Below are 16,407 nucleotides of genomic sequence, written 5' to 3'. Positions count from 1 at the left end.
GGGATGTTTTACACAAGTGGGGGGGGGTGGGAAGAGTATGCACTGATGCTATTTCTGACATCTGTTTCAAAACTGCAACTTCCATCTGTGACATCAGTTGCAGAGCAAGACAGCTGATTGTAACAAGTTGGGTAAGAAAACAGGATGTGCCTTCTGCTGGGATGGCGTCAAGCTCCCAGCATTGCATGTGCTGACATGTCCCACTCTGAAAGCTCCAGCACACTCTTTGCACAAACTGATATATTTTGTTTCTTGATTGTGGTGACAAAAGGGGAAGTGATACGGGCCTGCCTGTGTGTATACAGATCTATTGGGAACATCCTGATTTACACTTCAGATTGTCTAGTTGGCTTGATATTTCTCACAGCAATATTACAAGAATCCAGAGTAAAATGCAACAGCTCAGGTCCCCAGACACAAAGCCCTATCACTGATGTTGAAGGAGCATGCCTCAAAATCTAGCCAATGCCGCAGCATGATGCTGGGGCAAGCTGCTTGTCCGAAGTGCCTTCTTTTGGACAATATATAAAACTAAAGTCTGGAAGATGTATGGTCATTAAAGTGTCCATAGTATATGAGAAAGCAACTGTTAAGGTGTTACTTCTGGTGTCCTGGCTCACTTCTGATTTGGGTAATTCCATTCATTCCCTCTGAAGCTCCAGTTTGATGGGGATTACTCCACACCCTATGTAACTTTGAGCTGTCAGCTGCCGTGTTCCACCCCAGAGGAGGCTGCATTTCAACCACAGGTGAAGTGGTTCCTGAGTCTGGCTTGCAAAGCGCTTTGGGGTCCTTCTGGCTAGAGAACTGCAGCTCCCTAGTAGTATAAACGGGGCAGGAGAGCAAAGGGCGGACCGGGCTTCGAGCATCGCTGCAGCTAAATAACCCAAGGGCAAGCGAGGGGCTCTGCAGGGCGCGGGGCTGAGCTCGACGGGCGCTCGCTGGTGAGCTCCCGGGGCTCGGCGGGGCGGGAGCCCGGCGGGGGACCCCCCTCCCCCGGGAGCAGGCAGCGTGCGCTGCGCTCTCCCCGCCTCCAGCCGGGCTGCGCTCCTCCCTCCCCGGCTTCTGGCTGCGCTGCGCATTGCGCTCCGGACTCGGCTGCAGGAGGCAGGTAGGGACCGCTGCCCGGCCTCGGGGGTGGCGGGAGCCCAGCTGGGGCGCTGGCGCTAGGGGGGAGCCCCGCCAAGCGGGGTCGGGATCCGGTGGTCCGGCCGCTCCCCCCGCGCCCCTGCCCGCCCGCCCGGGACCTGTCTGGCTCTCCCGGGGAGGGATGCTCCCTGCGCGGGTGCCTCGGGGCTGGGGCACTGGGGAGGAGCCTCGGCGCAGCGAGCCCGCTCCGTCCCCACGGCACAGCCCCGGCGGCTGGGACAGAGGCGACCACCGGCTTCCACCCAGCCCCGCCGCGTCTCCGTGGGGCGCACAGGCTGCTCCCGAAACTCAGCCGGGGCTCGCTTGCGGCTGTGCCCTCCTCCCCCTAACTTCCACAAGCCAGCAGCCGGCTGGTGCCTGGAGCAGCCTCGCCCTTCATTCCCCAACATCGACCTTTGCTTTTAAAACACCTCTCTCTTTGGACCGGTCCAGTTCAGGGGTTCTCAGCCTGTCTGGGAAAAGAGAGACTGAAAACTGAATTCAACTATATATCCAGAATATAGATTTCCAAACGGGTCCACACCTCTGTTCGAAATTGTTTAGGGGTCTGCCAATGAAAAACGGTTGAAAACCCACTGATCCAGTTCACGGGGGCGGCAAATACGTTTTATTAAAGAGCGGGGCGGGGGGGGGGCGGCGGAAGGAGAGCTCTTTTGGGCACTGAGTTAGAGTAAAAGTGCCCAGATAAAGACTTCCAGTGAGAAAACTCTGGCCCTGACCAGCAATCCCTACTGCTTTGATTCTGACTCCCCCAATCGGCACAGGGGAACTTTGAAACTGATGAAGTGTTGTGCATTTCTTGGCCTGAGTTACTGAGATACTGCCTGGGGCAGGGTCTCTGCCCAGAAGCTCTGGGGAGGGTGGATGCAAAGCGCCCCTGAAGCTTGTCTATCAGTTCACTTCAGAATGAAAGGCGCTGTAGACATGTAAGAACATCTCAAGATAAAGCTCAGGGGAAGTGTAGAGTCCACAAAAGCCACGCAGATTAGGGCAACAACCTCAAGCTTGGAATCAAGAATCAATTCCTCTCTATAAATCTTGGAGTCACACAGTTTGACAAAGTATAGAGATCATAAGCAAAAGTGGGATGGAGATGATTCTGCTTTCACAGCAGAGTCTCCCAAGTACCTGCCTAAAGGGACTCTGATAGCAATAAGACGAGCAGGACAGCCCACTCCTCTAAAGCTGAGGGGGTTTGTTTTGAGGTTTACATTGCTTCAGTCACCTTTGGTAGAAGGGTTTTTTGTTTGTTAGTTTTTTTAGCGTAAAAAGACCTTGCAAAATAAATGTTTGCTTATACCAGGGGTGGCCAAACTTACTCACCCTCCAAGCTGCATATGACAATCTTCAGAAGTTCAAGAACGGGGCATGACTGCTGGGGTGGTGGGGCTCAGGGCTTCAGCCCTGTGGGGAGGGGGATCTTGGGGCTGTGGTTTGCCAGGAGGTGTCTGTCTGGATTTGGGGCTTCAGCCCTGCTCCTGCTGAAGTCCCAAGCCCCGGCAGGAGTGCCCCGCAGGGTTGAAACCTTGACACCCCCTTCCTTGCTGGGCAGAAGCATGAGGTGACATGGGGTGGGGGGGAAGACATGGGGCCAGGGGGAAGACATGGGGCCACATGCCCTCCCCCCAGATTTTTGCCAGGATTTGCAGGCCCCCTTCGGTCACAAGGTGCCACTGGGCGCCCTCCCTGTACAGCAGCTGCTGGAGCTGGCAAGCTGGGCTGTGGGGAGAGGCAGCAACAAACAGCTGGGATCTGCAGGGAGAACCACTGAGGGTAAGAGGGAGGGTGTACCTGGGAGGGGCATAACTCAAGCTGTTGGGGGGGGGACTTTTAAATTGTGCCCCTCCCCCCCCACTCTCAACGGGCAACTATCCTCTCTCTGGAACAAGTCCCTAGCCCCACCACCATGCCGCAGCCAGGGCAGAAGCCGTGAGCTCTACCCCCTTCTGGCAGGCAAAGAATGGGGATGCTGGGGGTGGGGGGGGCTCTGCAAGCCGCACTTTAACTGTAAAAGATCAGCAGTTTGGCCATCCCTGGCTTATACAGTAAGAGGCAAATGCTGTCCTCCACACGGAGCCTTCACTTAAGCACCTGCATTTAACAAATATGCCCAGGTTTATTAGTGACTTCAGTCTGCATTGTTATGGTGAGTAGGGCTGGGAGGCAGATAAAATCCTGGCTGAGTGGAATAGGTTTGAAGGAGGCACTCCATGTGCTCTGAGCTGTTCACAAGAAAAGTAACATTAATGTGTATTTTAACAAAAGACTAATCGCTGCAGCATTTTGTTTCATCTGCCAGTAATGATGCTGTGGATTTGGAGGAAATGTGGCAGTCTAGTGTTTGAGGATGGTTAGTTCCATGGAAAAGAGTGACATTTAATAACATGAGAGCAATGTGCAGAAAGCTTCAGTTTGAATCTAATTTGTGTAGAATTTCTCACCCTTAAAAAGATGCCCCTAATTAGCTGACTTTTAACATAAATTGTGTACTTTAATTTATTTATTTAGATTTGAATAATAAAGGATGCTCATAAAATATTGAATCATAGAAATATGGGGCTGGGACATGCATAGGTCATATAATCCAGTCCCCTGCACTGAGGCAGGACCAAGTACTCTAGACCATTCCTATAGGCATTGACCCCAGCAATTAGACTTACAGTTGCAAATAGTGGCCACCTAACCCATACAAATAATGAATTAGCCACACACAAAAGCACTTTTCATCTCCAGATCTGGTGTTTGCTGGTATGATTAGATTTACCAAGGAAACATTACTGTGGTTAGTGGAAAGGCATCTCAATCTCAATTTGGAGGTGCCAGGTTTGTCACCTCTGAAGTGTCAAACCCGCAGGGCAGCTTGGTTAACCTACAGTTTTGCTCATGCTCTCACCAGTTTACAGAAATGCTTGTGTCAGACCAGTGATGAAATGTCTTGCTGCATTTCACAAAGCCAAGAAAACAGACCTAGCTGTTGCCTGAGTCAGTTTTCAGAAGGGTTTTACTTCTGTAAATTTAAATAGAGCAACCAAGAACAGTTAATTCCAAAATATAGTTCAGAAAACTGACAGAGTTTCATTAGAGTACAGACCAAAGAGCACGTTTGTGTTCTTGTGGCTCAGGAGAGAAAAATGGAAAGTAACAAGCCGGGAGGGTTTTAAGCCATGTGAGGTAACCTGTGCTGTGTATAGTTTGCATCTGATGAAGTGAGCTGTAGCTCACGAAAGCTTATGCGCAGATAAATTTGTTAGTCTCTAAGGTGCCACAAGTCCTCCTTTTCTCTTTGCGGATACAGACTAACACGGCTGCTACTCTGAAACCTGTCAGTATCTTTAATGGTTAGCAAAGCTATTAAGGATGCAGATGGAGGTTTCCCTGTGGCAAAGCGGCAGGGAATCCAAAATCCCAGTAAATCCACAGTGCTTTGGGCTAGACTTTCTCTCTTCCTACCTGAGCTGAACACTCATTGTCAGAGTGGGCCGCTATTCAAGGCTAGCCATAATGAGGGATTGGTGTTTTCCAGAAAGGCATTTAGATTTATTCTACCATCAAACTCCCAAATTTGGTTGTACAGTTACTCTGGGTGCCAATTTGTTTTCCTCTTTTGTCTGTGTTAGATGTAAAAGCAGCAAGTTGAGGACAGTTCAATATTAGGATATAGACCATTTGGTTATAATCCCTTTACAAATTATTATTAAGAGTAATAAAAAAGGCAATTTCTAAACACTCAAGATATAAGAGCCAAGTAAGAGTAAAGTGGTAGATATAGAAAAAAAAAGTAAGAGCAGTAAACAAGCCTATTTCAGAAGGAAATAATACATTCAGGAAAATTTGTAACTGCCTATTGCTCCTCATCGAGAGAAAATACCAAGCGATCTGCAGTCTCTCAAACCACCCTGAAATAATTCTCCATTTAGGCAAATTATTTGACACCCCCCATAAGTATCCTTCACTGTACCACTTGTATTTGGGGCACAGAGGAAGAGAAGTGTTGGTATCTCCTTCTTGCACATATCCTCTTTTCAATCAGTGATGGTGAAAAGTAGGGGTACAGAATACAAACCTATATCCCCGTGGAAGCCCCACTCTGCAGATTTACCAAGATGGTATCTTGGAAAGAAAGTTCCCTTACACGGAGTATTCATGAAACCAGGCCCACTTCAACTCCTTTCCAACAGCCATACCGAGTTAGCTGAGCACTTCTCACAGAAAATCCTTCTAACACTTATACCAAGTTGTAGTTTGCCCTCGAGTGGAGAATTAGTTAACCCCATCTGAAACCTCAGTGAAAGCAAGTTAGATTATGAGATATACTTTTGGAAGCATGCATGAGTTGGGTGTTACTACAGCATTCCCCAACAAACAAACGAGAGCCATCTCACATCATTAGTGTTAACAGGAACAAGGGAAATGATTAATATATTTTTATAGGAGAACAAACATTTCAGAGGTTACGTACAGTGTGAAAAATTGCATATGCCTGTGAAGAATTCAGCATATAACAATACATAGTTAGGTACCGCATCTTGGAGATTACAGATGGTGGGTTTACTTCTACAGCAATATATCCAGACAGCTAAGAAGCTAATTCTTACCCTCCCTATATGCTTACTACTCACTGTGATTAAAGTGTGACCAACACCTCTTACACTGGAGAGGGGAATATGAACTTTAGGCCTGTGGCCTTTTGGGAACTATAATTTAGTAATTGCGTTATTTGTTTGTAGACACTCATTTGCAATCTGTTACAGAAGATTGTGTTTTGTTTCTAGTTAGTTAGCTAGACAGTTAACCATCTAGTGAAGAGAACCCATTGAGGACGTCTGTCACCCTACAGTTCATGGTAATTTGGGGATCAGATCTACCTAGTTTTCAATATCTTTACTTCCGTGAGGAGTCTCAAGCAACAGGAACAGCAATCTCAGTTGCCAAGAGGAAGAACAAACACTGAAGATTTAATTAAGGACATCTGAAACTGGGCCTGTCTGAAACTCACTCTTCTGGTAGAGTTTAGTCACTGCTAGATTAGTAGGAGAGCAAGCAGGAAAAGGTTAAATGTAGCAGTACTCTATTGGGCAGGAGTTTTAATGCCAACTTTTGCTATAAATTAGCTGATCACTTCTTAAACTGTACAGTAGTTTATTTTTTTGGCACTTTAGCTTTTAAAATCTCTTCTATAATATCCCAGCCTCTTGCCAGACCTGGTGTATTGCACTGTACAACCATGAAATGTGCCCATGCATACGCGCCTACGTGGATTGGTCTCTCTGTTCTGGTCACCAGAGTATTCGGGTTGCCACCATTGCCAACTAATAGTACTAACAGCAATGGAATTGCTGATTTGGAATCCAGAAACCCGTGGGTCAAATCCCAGGCAGGAGAGGTGACCACATCCCATACGCCTTTCCTGACATGCTGCTAGCACTGAAGACAGGGATGTTTGTGAACTGCATAGAGTCTCCTCAAATCAACCTATAAAATCTGAAGTCAGACAAAACAGAAGAGGATGGAGTAGCTGTACGTAAACTGAACAGGCCTGGCAATTTTATGGCCATTACTCGTATGGGCACATGCGTTAGCAGCAGCTCTGGCTCACCTTGCCTTTAGGTAGGAGGGGGAAAAGTCTACTTGTCTGACTGCCATACAAGGTCACTTGAAGAGGCTGTTGCACAGCATGAACCTGTAAGAACATGAACGATCTAAGAGCACCTCAGTAGTTTCAAGTTAGCCATGAAGGCAGGGAGACAGAACTGCAACCTGTAAGCCACAGAGGCCAGCAGGTTTGTGGAGATAATCTCCAGGTTTGAAGATGGAAGTCTTTTGGTAAATAAAGTTTGGTAACATGGAAAATGAGTTGTTATCCTCTGGGTGAAGCATTTTAGCCTCCTCTTCTAGATGTCTGCTGGCTCTCTCTAAAGAGGTCGCATCAAGGTCACAGAGCCAGAATTCAACCTGGACTAAAAATATGGTTAAAAACCTGCCCATGAGCAAATCTCCGCCACTGCAAAATAAATTACATCCCCCTTCCCTGCTGGGAGCACTGCAGCAGCCCAGCCCAGGATGTTTCACACTATCAACTAAAAAGATCCCCAAAACTTTATAGGTTACACTAACATCCGTAGGATCCCAAATTGGAAAAAGTTAACCAAATGCACACAAGGTAACATAACTTTTTGCTTGCACAGTAGGGAAGATTAAATGGTGACATGGCATTTTGCTGAGCTATCACCATTTTAGGTTTCTTATGAGCAATTCATTAAGTGAGTGACATTTACAAATTTGTATGAACTACTGTTTAATTAGCATAAAGCACTCCGGGTCTTATTCTTTGTTGCCCTATGTCTTATGACATCATTTACACCACTGCAAGAGTGTAAAAGGTGAAAAACAGCATCAAACCATAATTCTAGTATTTTACATCCAGTGTACACTGGTTTAAATGACACAAGGTACAAGGTAATGGAGAAACAGATACTCAAGAGTCTATGACGGGCACTACAAAAAGTAAAATAAAATAAAAATCAGTCTGCCCTCTCCCTTGTACTAAGTGGTAACGTCAGCCCTCCCACTGATGTGTAGTGAAACACTTCAGTCTCCCCTCCAGCCCTGTTGTGGGCATAACTGTGCACCAGCTGAGAGCAGAGAACTGGCCCAAGTTAGCCCTCTAGATCTGGAGGGTGAGAAGTATTGTTCCCATCTCTGAACCCTTTCCCTTTGCTCTGTTCAGAGTGAAGATGAGCTGTGAAGAGATCCGTATGTTTGCAGTGAAATTTGGGCAAGACTTTGACCTCTATTTTGCAGGTAACTCTCCTCTTTTATAACTGGATGGGGTGTGCATTTTGGGATTTCTGTGCAGCTGATCAGCACTTGCCATGCAATTCAGTCCATTGCTGGGGTTGATTTATGGACTTCTGTAGCTGCCCACTTTGCTTCTCCATAACCTGTGAACCCTTCAGAGCAATACTGGTCCCCACAGCTTGGCGAGTGACAGTTCTGGGTCTCTGAGTCAGTCTTCCCAACATGCTCTTTAAGAAGTTAGTGGAGCCAAGCCTGCTTCTTGAGATTCAAGTGAACACTCTAAGGGCTTGTCTTCACATACAGTGCTACAGCGCAGCTGTGCCGGTGCAGCTGTACCCCTGTAGGGCTTTAGTGAGGCCACTACTACGCTGACAGGAGGGCTTCTCCCATCGGCAAAGTCCATCCACATCCCTGAGCGACATAGTTATTTTGATATAGGTCTGTCATATAGACCTGGCTTGAGCCTTCTATAATTTCAGCTGTTAAAATGCTGAATTGTTTTTAAATCACTGTTATTCTGATTTCACTTCAGTTTCCTCATAAGCATCAATCTGGAGCATTGCAGACTCAGTACCTCGGTTGATGGGCTACTTGCTGCTTATACGACATCTCCAGAGAAAGGATAATTGGAAGGGGTGATGGTTGTGGTGGAGGTGGGCTTTCCAGCTTACACTGGGGAATGAAACTGGTTAGAAAATGATCCGTTGTTTGTACACAGTCTAACAGTTTTTTCTCTTCTCCCCTTTCGTCGCTCACTTGGAACACAGATGATGAAGGTAAAGTTGAAATTTGCTTGACATTTATGACTCTGGACTCAGCTAGTGCTGATTCTGCTTGCCATTCCCAACACTGTTGGCTAATCCCCCCCATGGTGTTCATCAGTATTTGGTGGTGACCTTAACACACGAACGGTGGGCATGGGAAAAACTCCCTCCTTCCGGAGTTCACTAAGTGACTCCAAGTCAAAGATGTTCTGCAGCTGGAGCAGCTCACCTGGCACACAGGTGGCTTTGAGGATCGGGGAAAGGCCACCTATAGGATACTCCACCCACTGTCCTTACCTGTATTCAGCCTCCTCTTCTGAAGTCTAAACTGGAAGAGCAAATGCACATCCTGGGCCATCTTCCAATGATGGAACATGCAGAGCAGGGCCAGAGCAGGGCTCTTCAATCTATCACATGGAGGCTCTCCCTGAGCACAGACTGGTTGGTGGGCAGTTTGGGGACGAGAGTAAAGATGGAATCCACTAATCTACTTAAGTCCGTGCTGCGATCCACCAAACCCAGTAAGCACCTAAACTCACTTGGTGTTGAAGTTTTTCAGAGCAGAAGTTCCCTAGATGCCTAAGTTTCTGCATCTATGGCCCACACTGCTGCCTCACACTAGGCGTCCAGACATCTACCTCCCACCTAAGCCCTGGAATGATTCACAAACTGGGAGACGATAGGTGGCTAAATGCCTCACCCAAGAGGCCCAAGCCGGCAGGTGCCCTCTGAGCACGCCTACTTGATCGGCCCCATTCAAAATCCAAGGGAGGAGGAGAAGGTACTGTCTCCATCCACTCTATAATTTCTATCACGAAACAGTCATTTGGCCAGAGAGCGAGAGAATAAGTCCACCACCCAGCTCTTTGGACACCCACCTGAGGGGCAGGAGACCCTGGGTCCAATCCACCTGCTCCAATCAGTCTTTCAGTATTTATCCACAATGGAACAGCTTCAACAGGAGAGATGGAGGGAACCCTACATCAGAATTAATATCCCATTCTTCAGTGGTTAGCGCATCTCCTGAGAGGTGGGATACCTCTGTTCAAATCCTTTCTTCCCCTCTATCAGGGAGGGGGGAACTGAATCTGGGCTTCCCACATCCCAGCTGAGTGCTCCAACCACTCAGATAAAAGTTATAAGGTGGGCACCACCAACCATTTTGTATGGAACTAGGTCAGGAGACAGGCTAAAGGGGCTTTCTGGCACTCTTTGGACGATACCCAAGTCCCTAATTGCTTCTGGGAAGAGTGGAGTTAGTTGTGACTGTCTGATTAATGTATATATTAAAAGGTCTGGAGTGCGACAACTGGAAGAAGGAACACTCCCTACAGCACCAGATCTTTCGAAACACATCTAATCAGGTACTCGTGGTACAGCCAGGACCAGAGAATACTGTCACGAATGTATTTGAGTCTATGGCAGATCAAGAGATGATACCAGGTATGATACTTCTGGTTTTACATGTCCTATAACAACTGTTCCCTCTAAGCTGTGCACGTGCACACAGATCCTAAACCCCACTCACACAGCAAAACCCCACATGCACAAAAATTTGCACAGAAGCACAACAATTTAAACAGATGCAATTTTTTGCACACATGGCCTGTCAAAAATTAGAGGGAACATTGCCTGTAACCATTGCCCCAGCTCTTCATTCCAGGTACGCTTTTGCCCCATGTACCTCTTGGATTACCTCAGCTAGACCCGAGTTTAGCAACAGTTTCTAGTAATTGTAGTTTGTCCTTAATGCCAGCTAAGAACAGAGCTAAGCTCAGATAAAAGACATCAATCCTCGCCAAAAAAGATTTTGCACATTTTGGAGGTCGGCCAATCTGAGTACAGCTTCACATCACAGCAGAAGCCAAAGATCAGAAGTTCTAGCTGTGGGCAGACAGAAGATCACGGAATTCCGCCCCCCACCCCCACCCCCACCCCCAAACATTGTCCTGTACCAAACCCATGAAAGAGGCATGTGGCTCTATAGCCTGAAACTAAGCCCAGGAGCTAGGGAACTGCTGCAAAGATTTCTAAAGACCTCTATCACAAGCAAAGTTCTGAATCCCCATTTTGTATTAAGTGTCAGTGAGAAGCATCATTTTATATTGAACAAGCAAGGCAATGTATCTGGAACAAAGAGCAATTCGTCAGTCTCTTTTGGTGTGCATCAGCACCATCTCTACATGCCCCCACTTTTTTCAGTTATTCGTTCAGTGCCAGATTTCCAGATCCTGTTTACATCCAACATGAGAAGGAAATGCAACCCTCACCTTGTGCATGTGCTCCAAGGGATTTGCACACTGACATCACACTCTCTAGCCCTTAACTGTTTTGCCCACAAGATAACAGAAGTCCAATTGAATTTTTGTCATCAGCAGTCACACAAAACAAATCCCAGCTCCATTCAGCTGTAAGGAAGGTCATGGACAGAGGCTGCTTGTGGTGGAGTAGTAAGATGCCTGGATAATAAAACTGTTGGAACCCCTTTACGTCTATTTTTAAATGGCTGTTTGCAAACTTTCTGCACAGGCTCCTAATAGTAAGTACTTTGTGTTTAGGATGCGGAGTGCATTTCACCATCCACTATTACAAAGACTACACGTTGGAGGAAGGGTTGCCTGTGGCATTCAGCGTCCTGGTAGAAAACAAGACTTACTGTATGTACTGCACACATGAAAGTGGGGAAAAGACTATTCGATTTAGGGTAAGTAACTCCCCTGTTTCTAGTGTTTGCCTTAACTTGACAGTTACATCGGGAACCCAAATTAAGAAAAAAATTAAACATGCTAGACTGTGTTTCTCAAATGTGGCCACCTGGGGATTTTTCTGCGGCCACAACAGCCTCATGGGCGGAGATAGGGATGGGGGACAAAGCAGCAGCCCGTCCCTACAGCTTCCAGCTGTTGCTCTTGGATGCACTGCCTTGATGTTTGCTGGCACCACCAGCAGGGGATTGGTGCCATGCACTGCACAGCCTCCTGGGGACTCCAGGCAACACATCTTCAGGCACATGGGGCCGTGGTTTGTGCTCGATGGGGGAGGAACCTTCAACACCTCAGGCACCTAGTGAGTTCCCAACCCACCTTCCCAGGCGTAGAGGGGCTTCGGGCTTCAGCTTGCCAGGGCTCCAGGAGAGGGCTTCAGCCCCGAGGCTCTGGGCTTAAGCCTCCCCATCCCCACCCTCAGCTCCAGTCCGGTGGCGGGCTCCAGACTTCAGCCCCTGGGCCCCAGCTCTGAGCTTCAGCCTGGGGCAGTGAGTTTCAGCTTCAGGCTTCAGCCTTGTGGCAGTGGGGCTCCAGCTTGGAAAAATTGTCAGAGCAGCCACCAGCAAGAGTTGGTGGCCGCACTCTGAAGCAACCAAAAAATCTGTTATGAGAAACCCTCTGCTAGAACATGTTAAACTGTTCTTGAAGTAGAGATGTGAAAACTACAGACAAATGTCAAGTTTTTGCACTGGTAATTAATCTGCATATTTCCTCCATTTCAGGAAGAAGAAGTTCCCAGAGAAATTCATGAACAAAGCAGTGACATCATCTTCATCCAAAAGTCAGTTTCACCAATACACACAAAAGCATTCAAATTTGAATCTTCACTAATGCGAGGCTACTTTTTGGCCTTTCAGAAAGAAGAGGACTTAAGCAAACTGATTTTAAAGCAATGTGAAAATGAAGACCAAGTGGATGAATCCATATATATGACTGTCTCCCAAATAAACTGATTTGATAACGTACCATACACAAGCAATATCTTGGCCATTTTTATCCAACTTTTATTACTTAAGTGGTCAAATTATCTCTATGCTAAACTGTGTAACCACTCAAACACACAGCCTCCGGGCACTGAGTTAAGTTCCTCGGGGTTTGTGCTGAGTTTATTGGCTCCAGGACTAACACTTTTCAATTCTTACCTGCAGCTGAGAGCAAATACTGAAACATAAATTGGTGGACATGGAGCTTAGGAATTTTATGATCATAGAGATGAACGTCTGTTGCTAGTTACAACGGCTTCTATGGTAAGGCTGCTATTACCACAATGCCTTCTCCAAAAAAAAAAAGTAAGTCTTTGCATAAGATTGTCATTGCCAACTTTTTGAATTAAGTATTACATTTGGAATTAAATGAACCTTTTGATTTTTTTTTTAATGAAGTGTCCATTTGTGTCTCCCTCTATCACAACATTTAAAACTGAAGTAGATTTTGCAGACTCCTATGAGGAAGACTTACTGTCTTTCTATCCATCTGTGCCGTAACAGGATGGGTCCGGGTCCGGGTCCGACAGACTCCGTTTTGTACTAGGAACGGACCACATGGCTAACCTTGTCAGCTTAGGCACATATATAAAGGGGAAGAAACTGTATTTTAAAAGGGGGTGTTATTAAAGGCTACATCTCCCCTACAAGCTAGGGGTGTGATTTCCCAGCTCATTTACCTATACTTGCGATAGCTAACGCACAAGTACGAATAGTAGTGTAGCTGCAGCATTGGGGGAGCAGCAGCATGTCTTAGCCATGCTGAGCACAAACGCTCCTGAAACCCGTGGGTACGTACTCAGCCCTACTGAGCCATGTTACCCCAGATACTCTGTTTGTACACATGCTAACTCTCATCAAGCTACCTAGCTTACAATTAGACATAGCCTGAAAAAGGTGGGCTGTCCGTCATCATATATCAGCAGGAGGGACCCTGCCTAGCCTAAATGCCGTCCCAACCTCAGACTTCCAGAAGGGTGGAGGTCCGATTAGGGGAGGAGGCATCTCAGGACTTTTATTTTATTTTACTAGCTCTCTGGTGCTTTATAAGAGCACTGACTGTTGTTAAGAAACTTCTTTGCTAAGCCTGTACTCCTTGCTTTCCTGTCACACTGTCCCCAAAAGGGTTAAACTAGAATGCAGAGTGCCTACAGCTAGGTAGAAGGGGCCGGGGGGGGGGTGTAAGAGAAGGGTATGAAAACAGGTGCAAAGTCTGAGGCAGCTGGACTACAGAGTGCCACTTCCTGAGGAAGAGGTTAGAAAAGAGGGTTGAAGCTGGGTGTAAACTCTACAGCCAAAGAGCTAGAGACTGGGACTAGACTTAGCCCAGACCCAGTTGGCTTCAGAGTACACTTATGACACACCTGTGATCACACAGGAGTGAGACAGGGCTAGGCTGCACCACCACGTCCACTACACAGAGCTCTACTGGGCTTGTGTAGTCGTGGCAGAGCGCTGGGAGAGAGCTCTAAAAAATCCACCTCCACAAGGGGCGCGGCTCCCAGCGCTGGTACACTGTCTATACTGGCACTTTACAGCACTGAAACTTGCTGCGCTCAGGGGTGTGGATTTTTTGCACCCCAAGCGAGAAAGTTGCAGCGCTGTAAATTGCCAGTGTAGACAAGCCCTTAGTGACAATAGCCACTTTATAAAAGGCTAGAAATTTGTATCTGAGAGTGGGGGAGTTGCCCCCTAAACTGCAGGCATGGAATTTGCCTCTCCACGCATGGCTCCATTGGTGTGACTAGAGCTGCACCCCAAATATAGAAGTCAAACTACATGTATAGGGGACAGTAACTGTGAATCAGTTAAGAGGAGGCTCTCACCACTATCTTTCACACCAGCCCAAGAACTCAGCTGGGGCCCATTATCATTCAAACATTTATTATGCTGGACAGTTGGCAAAGATCCCATAAATAACTACAGATGACTCATTTCTATGGCTATTGCATCCTCCCAAGCAGGAAGCCATTATACTGACAGGCAGCCAGCTGCAGCCATGATTTCACACAAGAACACCCATATTTGAATTCTTCTCCCGAAGACAGCTGTGATACTGACACTGCCCTAAAATGCTGTGTAGATTCTAAAACAAATGAGATTTAGACCTTATGTGTAAATCTTAGTAGTCAAGAAAGGAATTAAAAATTTAAAACCATCTTGGGTAACATGAAACAACTTCATATTTCCAATTATTAGTTAACGAGACTGACAGTAAAAATAAATGTAGCCAATTTTCTTGCTTGAAAAATCCCATATAAGTCCCCCCTACCCTCTATTAACCTGGGCTTTGGAAAGCCCAGTCACAATGAGAATGTAAATCAGAGATCACTCTCTTTCCTATTTATTAACAAACAGAAATAAGTATGATTTTGCAGAGAGTTTGAAATCCACGTAAGGTGGCAGAACATGGCCCCTCTTCACATAGGTTGAGGGTTTTGGTTTTTGCCATTTGACTTCAAGACTGTCTCTCCCCTGTGGAATCACACAGGCAGTACTCAGGAAAAGTGCGTGGGTGGGTTGTATTTTCTCCATTAGAGAGAATGCTGCTGACAAACAATTTCCATTTGCACTGGTAAACCACATGCAGCTCATAAGTCCTGGAAATTAAGTTGCATTGAAACATTCTTTCCTTCTGTGTTTAGAATGGTTTATAAACAGAGGACAGTCTCAGTAACAACACTCAGCACTGGATCTATTCAAAACATTGCATAAACAATGATTTCTTCCTAAAATAATACCTTCTTCAAGACAGAGTGGTGAGAAGATTTTAACTGTTTATAGCAGATAAAAATGACCGTCAGAATCACACACACACCCAACATTTGTAAATTCTTTATTGTATAGATTAACAAAAAGTCTTCCCTTTTTCACACTGACTCTCAGGGCCCACTCAGAACATTATGTGAGGCACCTTGTGTACACTTCACTAATTGAAACATTGGAAACAATGGCTGAACCTTCCCACAGCCAAATTAATTTTACAAAATGGGCAATTAAACAGTAATTACACTGCAGCGATCAAAACAATGCAGCCACGGAAAGGGAAAATGGGTTGCAGCCATCCAAGACTGTTCCTGATACAATAACTCTACTAATTCAACCCCAATTACACTGTAGCTACATTAATTTACTCTTGTCTGAATCCAGTTCACATCAGCCTAACTCCTCTCTTCTGGCAGAGACCCATTTCTAGCCCATTTTTTTGCTACGGATATTGGCTTTTGCAATACGGAGCCAGCTCAAATTGTAGATTTCTACCCATGCACTATGGACTCTTAATTACTGTTTTTCTCTCATTGAATGATTTAGTAACAATATGATGAAGCAGAGGCAGCAGTGAACAATGATGTTTTGCCAGCAGTTCGGTTGCATCTCAGAGGCTCCACAGCATAGCCACAGCCTTGCAGATACCCACATCGTGATAGTTGAAGTAGCAGAGGCCTGCAAAGGTCACAGCTGAGAGTACATACAGACCTGTATTGGCCAGTTTAATAGATGTCTCCCCATGGACATAGTCAGTTATAACCTGCCCAAGACCCCTACAAAGAAAGAAAGAGAAACATGCTGAAAAGAGATCAGAGCAGTCCCTAATCAAATCTGGCTGGCTCTCCTGGCCATCATCTATGGGGACTTTCCCTGAAACAAATGCCCTCCTAACACTCACATTTCATTTCTCAGTTTCCACATCATCTGCCTAAACTGAGCCATGTGTCTCCACTACTCAGAGGCTTTTGCTGGAGAAAATGATCCAATTCCTACTCAGCAGGCAGCTGCAGGCGCTCACAGAACAGTTTGTGCTGACTAGTGATTACGGAGCCAAATAAAACTTGGCTACTAACCCTTTTAACAGTATCTAGGAAACACGCAGCTAAGAGCTATTCCATTAATGAGTAAATTTCACTCCCAAACTAAGGAACAGTAACAGTCCTGAAGATCTAGCAGGAT

The 16,407-nt window shown here is 46.2% G+C and overlaps 2 protein-coding genes across 3 annotated transcripts in view; one reads left to right on the top strand and one right to left on the bottom strand.

Moving 5' to 3' along the window:
• Window positions 1–16,407, bottom strand: part of LOC102946859 (beta,beta-carotene 9',10'-oxygenase) — a 76,133-nt gene that overhangs the window by 47,524 nt on the left and 12,202 nt on the right. Inside the window, exon 4 of one of the 2 annotated variants that reach the window (XM_043534133.1) lies at window positions 15,279–16,001. The exons of the other annotated variant lie outside the window; for it this stretch is intronic. Coding sequence (XP_043390068.1) covers window positions 15,836–16,001 — 166 coding nt within the window. The 3' untranslated portion in view covers window positions 15,279–15,835. Of the gene's footprint in view, window positions 1–15,278; window positions 16,002–16,407 lie in introns of those variants that run through there. 2 annotated transcript variants of the gene reach the window in all.
• On the top strand, window positions 1,001–12,853 carry IL18 (interleukin 18). The gene is made up of 6 exons (XM_037882297.2): window positions 1,001–1,111; window positions 7,877–7,950; window positions 8,715–8,723; window positions 10,005–10,154; window positions 11,270–11,415; window positions 12,199–12,853. The coding sequence occupies exons 2-6, from the start codon at window positions 7,884–7,886 to the stop codon at window positions 12,427–12,429; spliced, it is 603 nt and encodes a 200-aa protein (XP_037738225.1). The 5' UTR covers window positions 1,001–1,111; window positions 7,877–7,883; the 3' UTR covers window positions 12,430–12,853.

Source organism: Chelonia mydas, chromosome 22, assembly GCF_015237465.2.
Source record: "Chelonia mydas isolate rCheMyd1 chromosome 22, rCheMyd1.pri.v2, whole genome shotgun sequence".
Taxonomy (NCBI): domain Eukaryota; kingdom Metazoa; phylum Chordata; order Testudines; family Cheloniidae; genus Chelonia; species Chelonia mydas.
This window is presented reverse-complemented; position numbering and strand designations above follow the sequence as displayed.

Coding starts and splice junctions, on each gene's coding strand:
- IL18 (XM_037882297.2), top strand. CDS start 7,884: ATGAGCTGTGAAGAGATCCGTATGTTTGCAGTGAAATTTGGGCAAGAC. Junction 10,155..11,269: donor AGATCAAGAGATGATACCAG/GTATGATACTTC, acceptor CTTTGTGTTTAG/GATGCGGAGTGCATTTCACC. Junction 11,416..12,198: donor AAAAGACTATTCGATTTAGG/GTAAGTAACTCC, acceptor CCTCCATTTCAG/GAAGAAGAAGTTCCCAGAGA.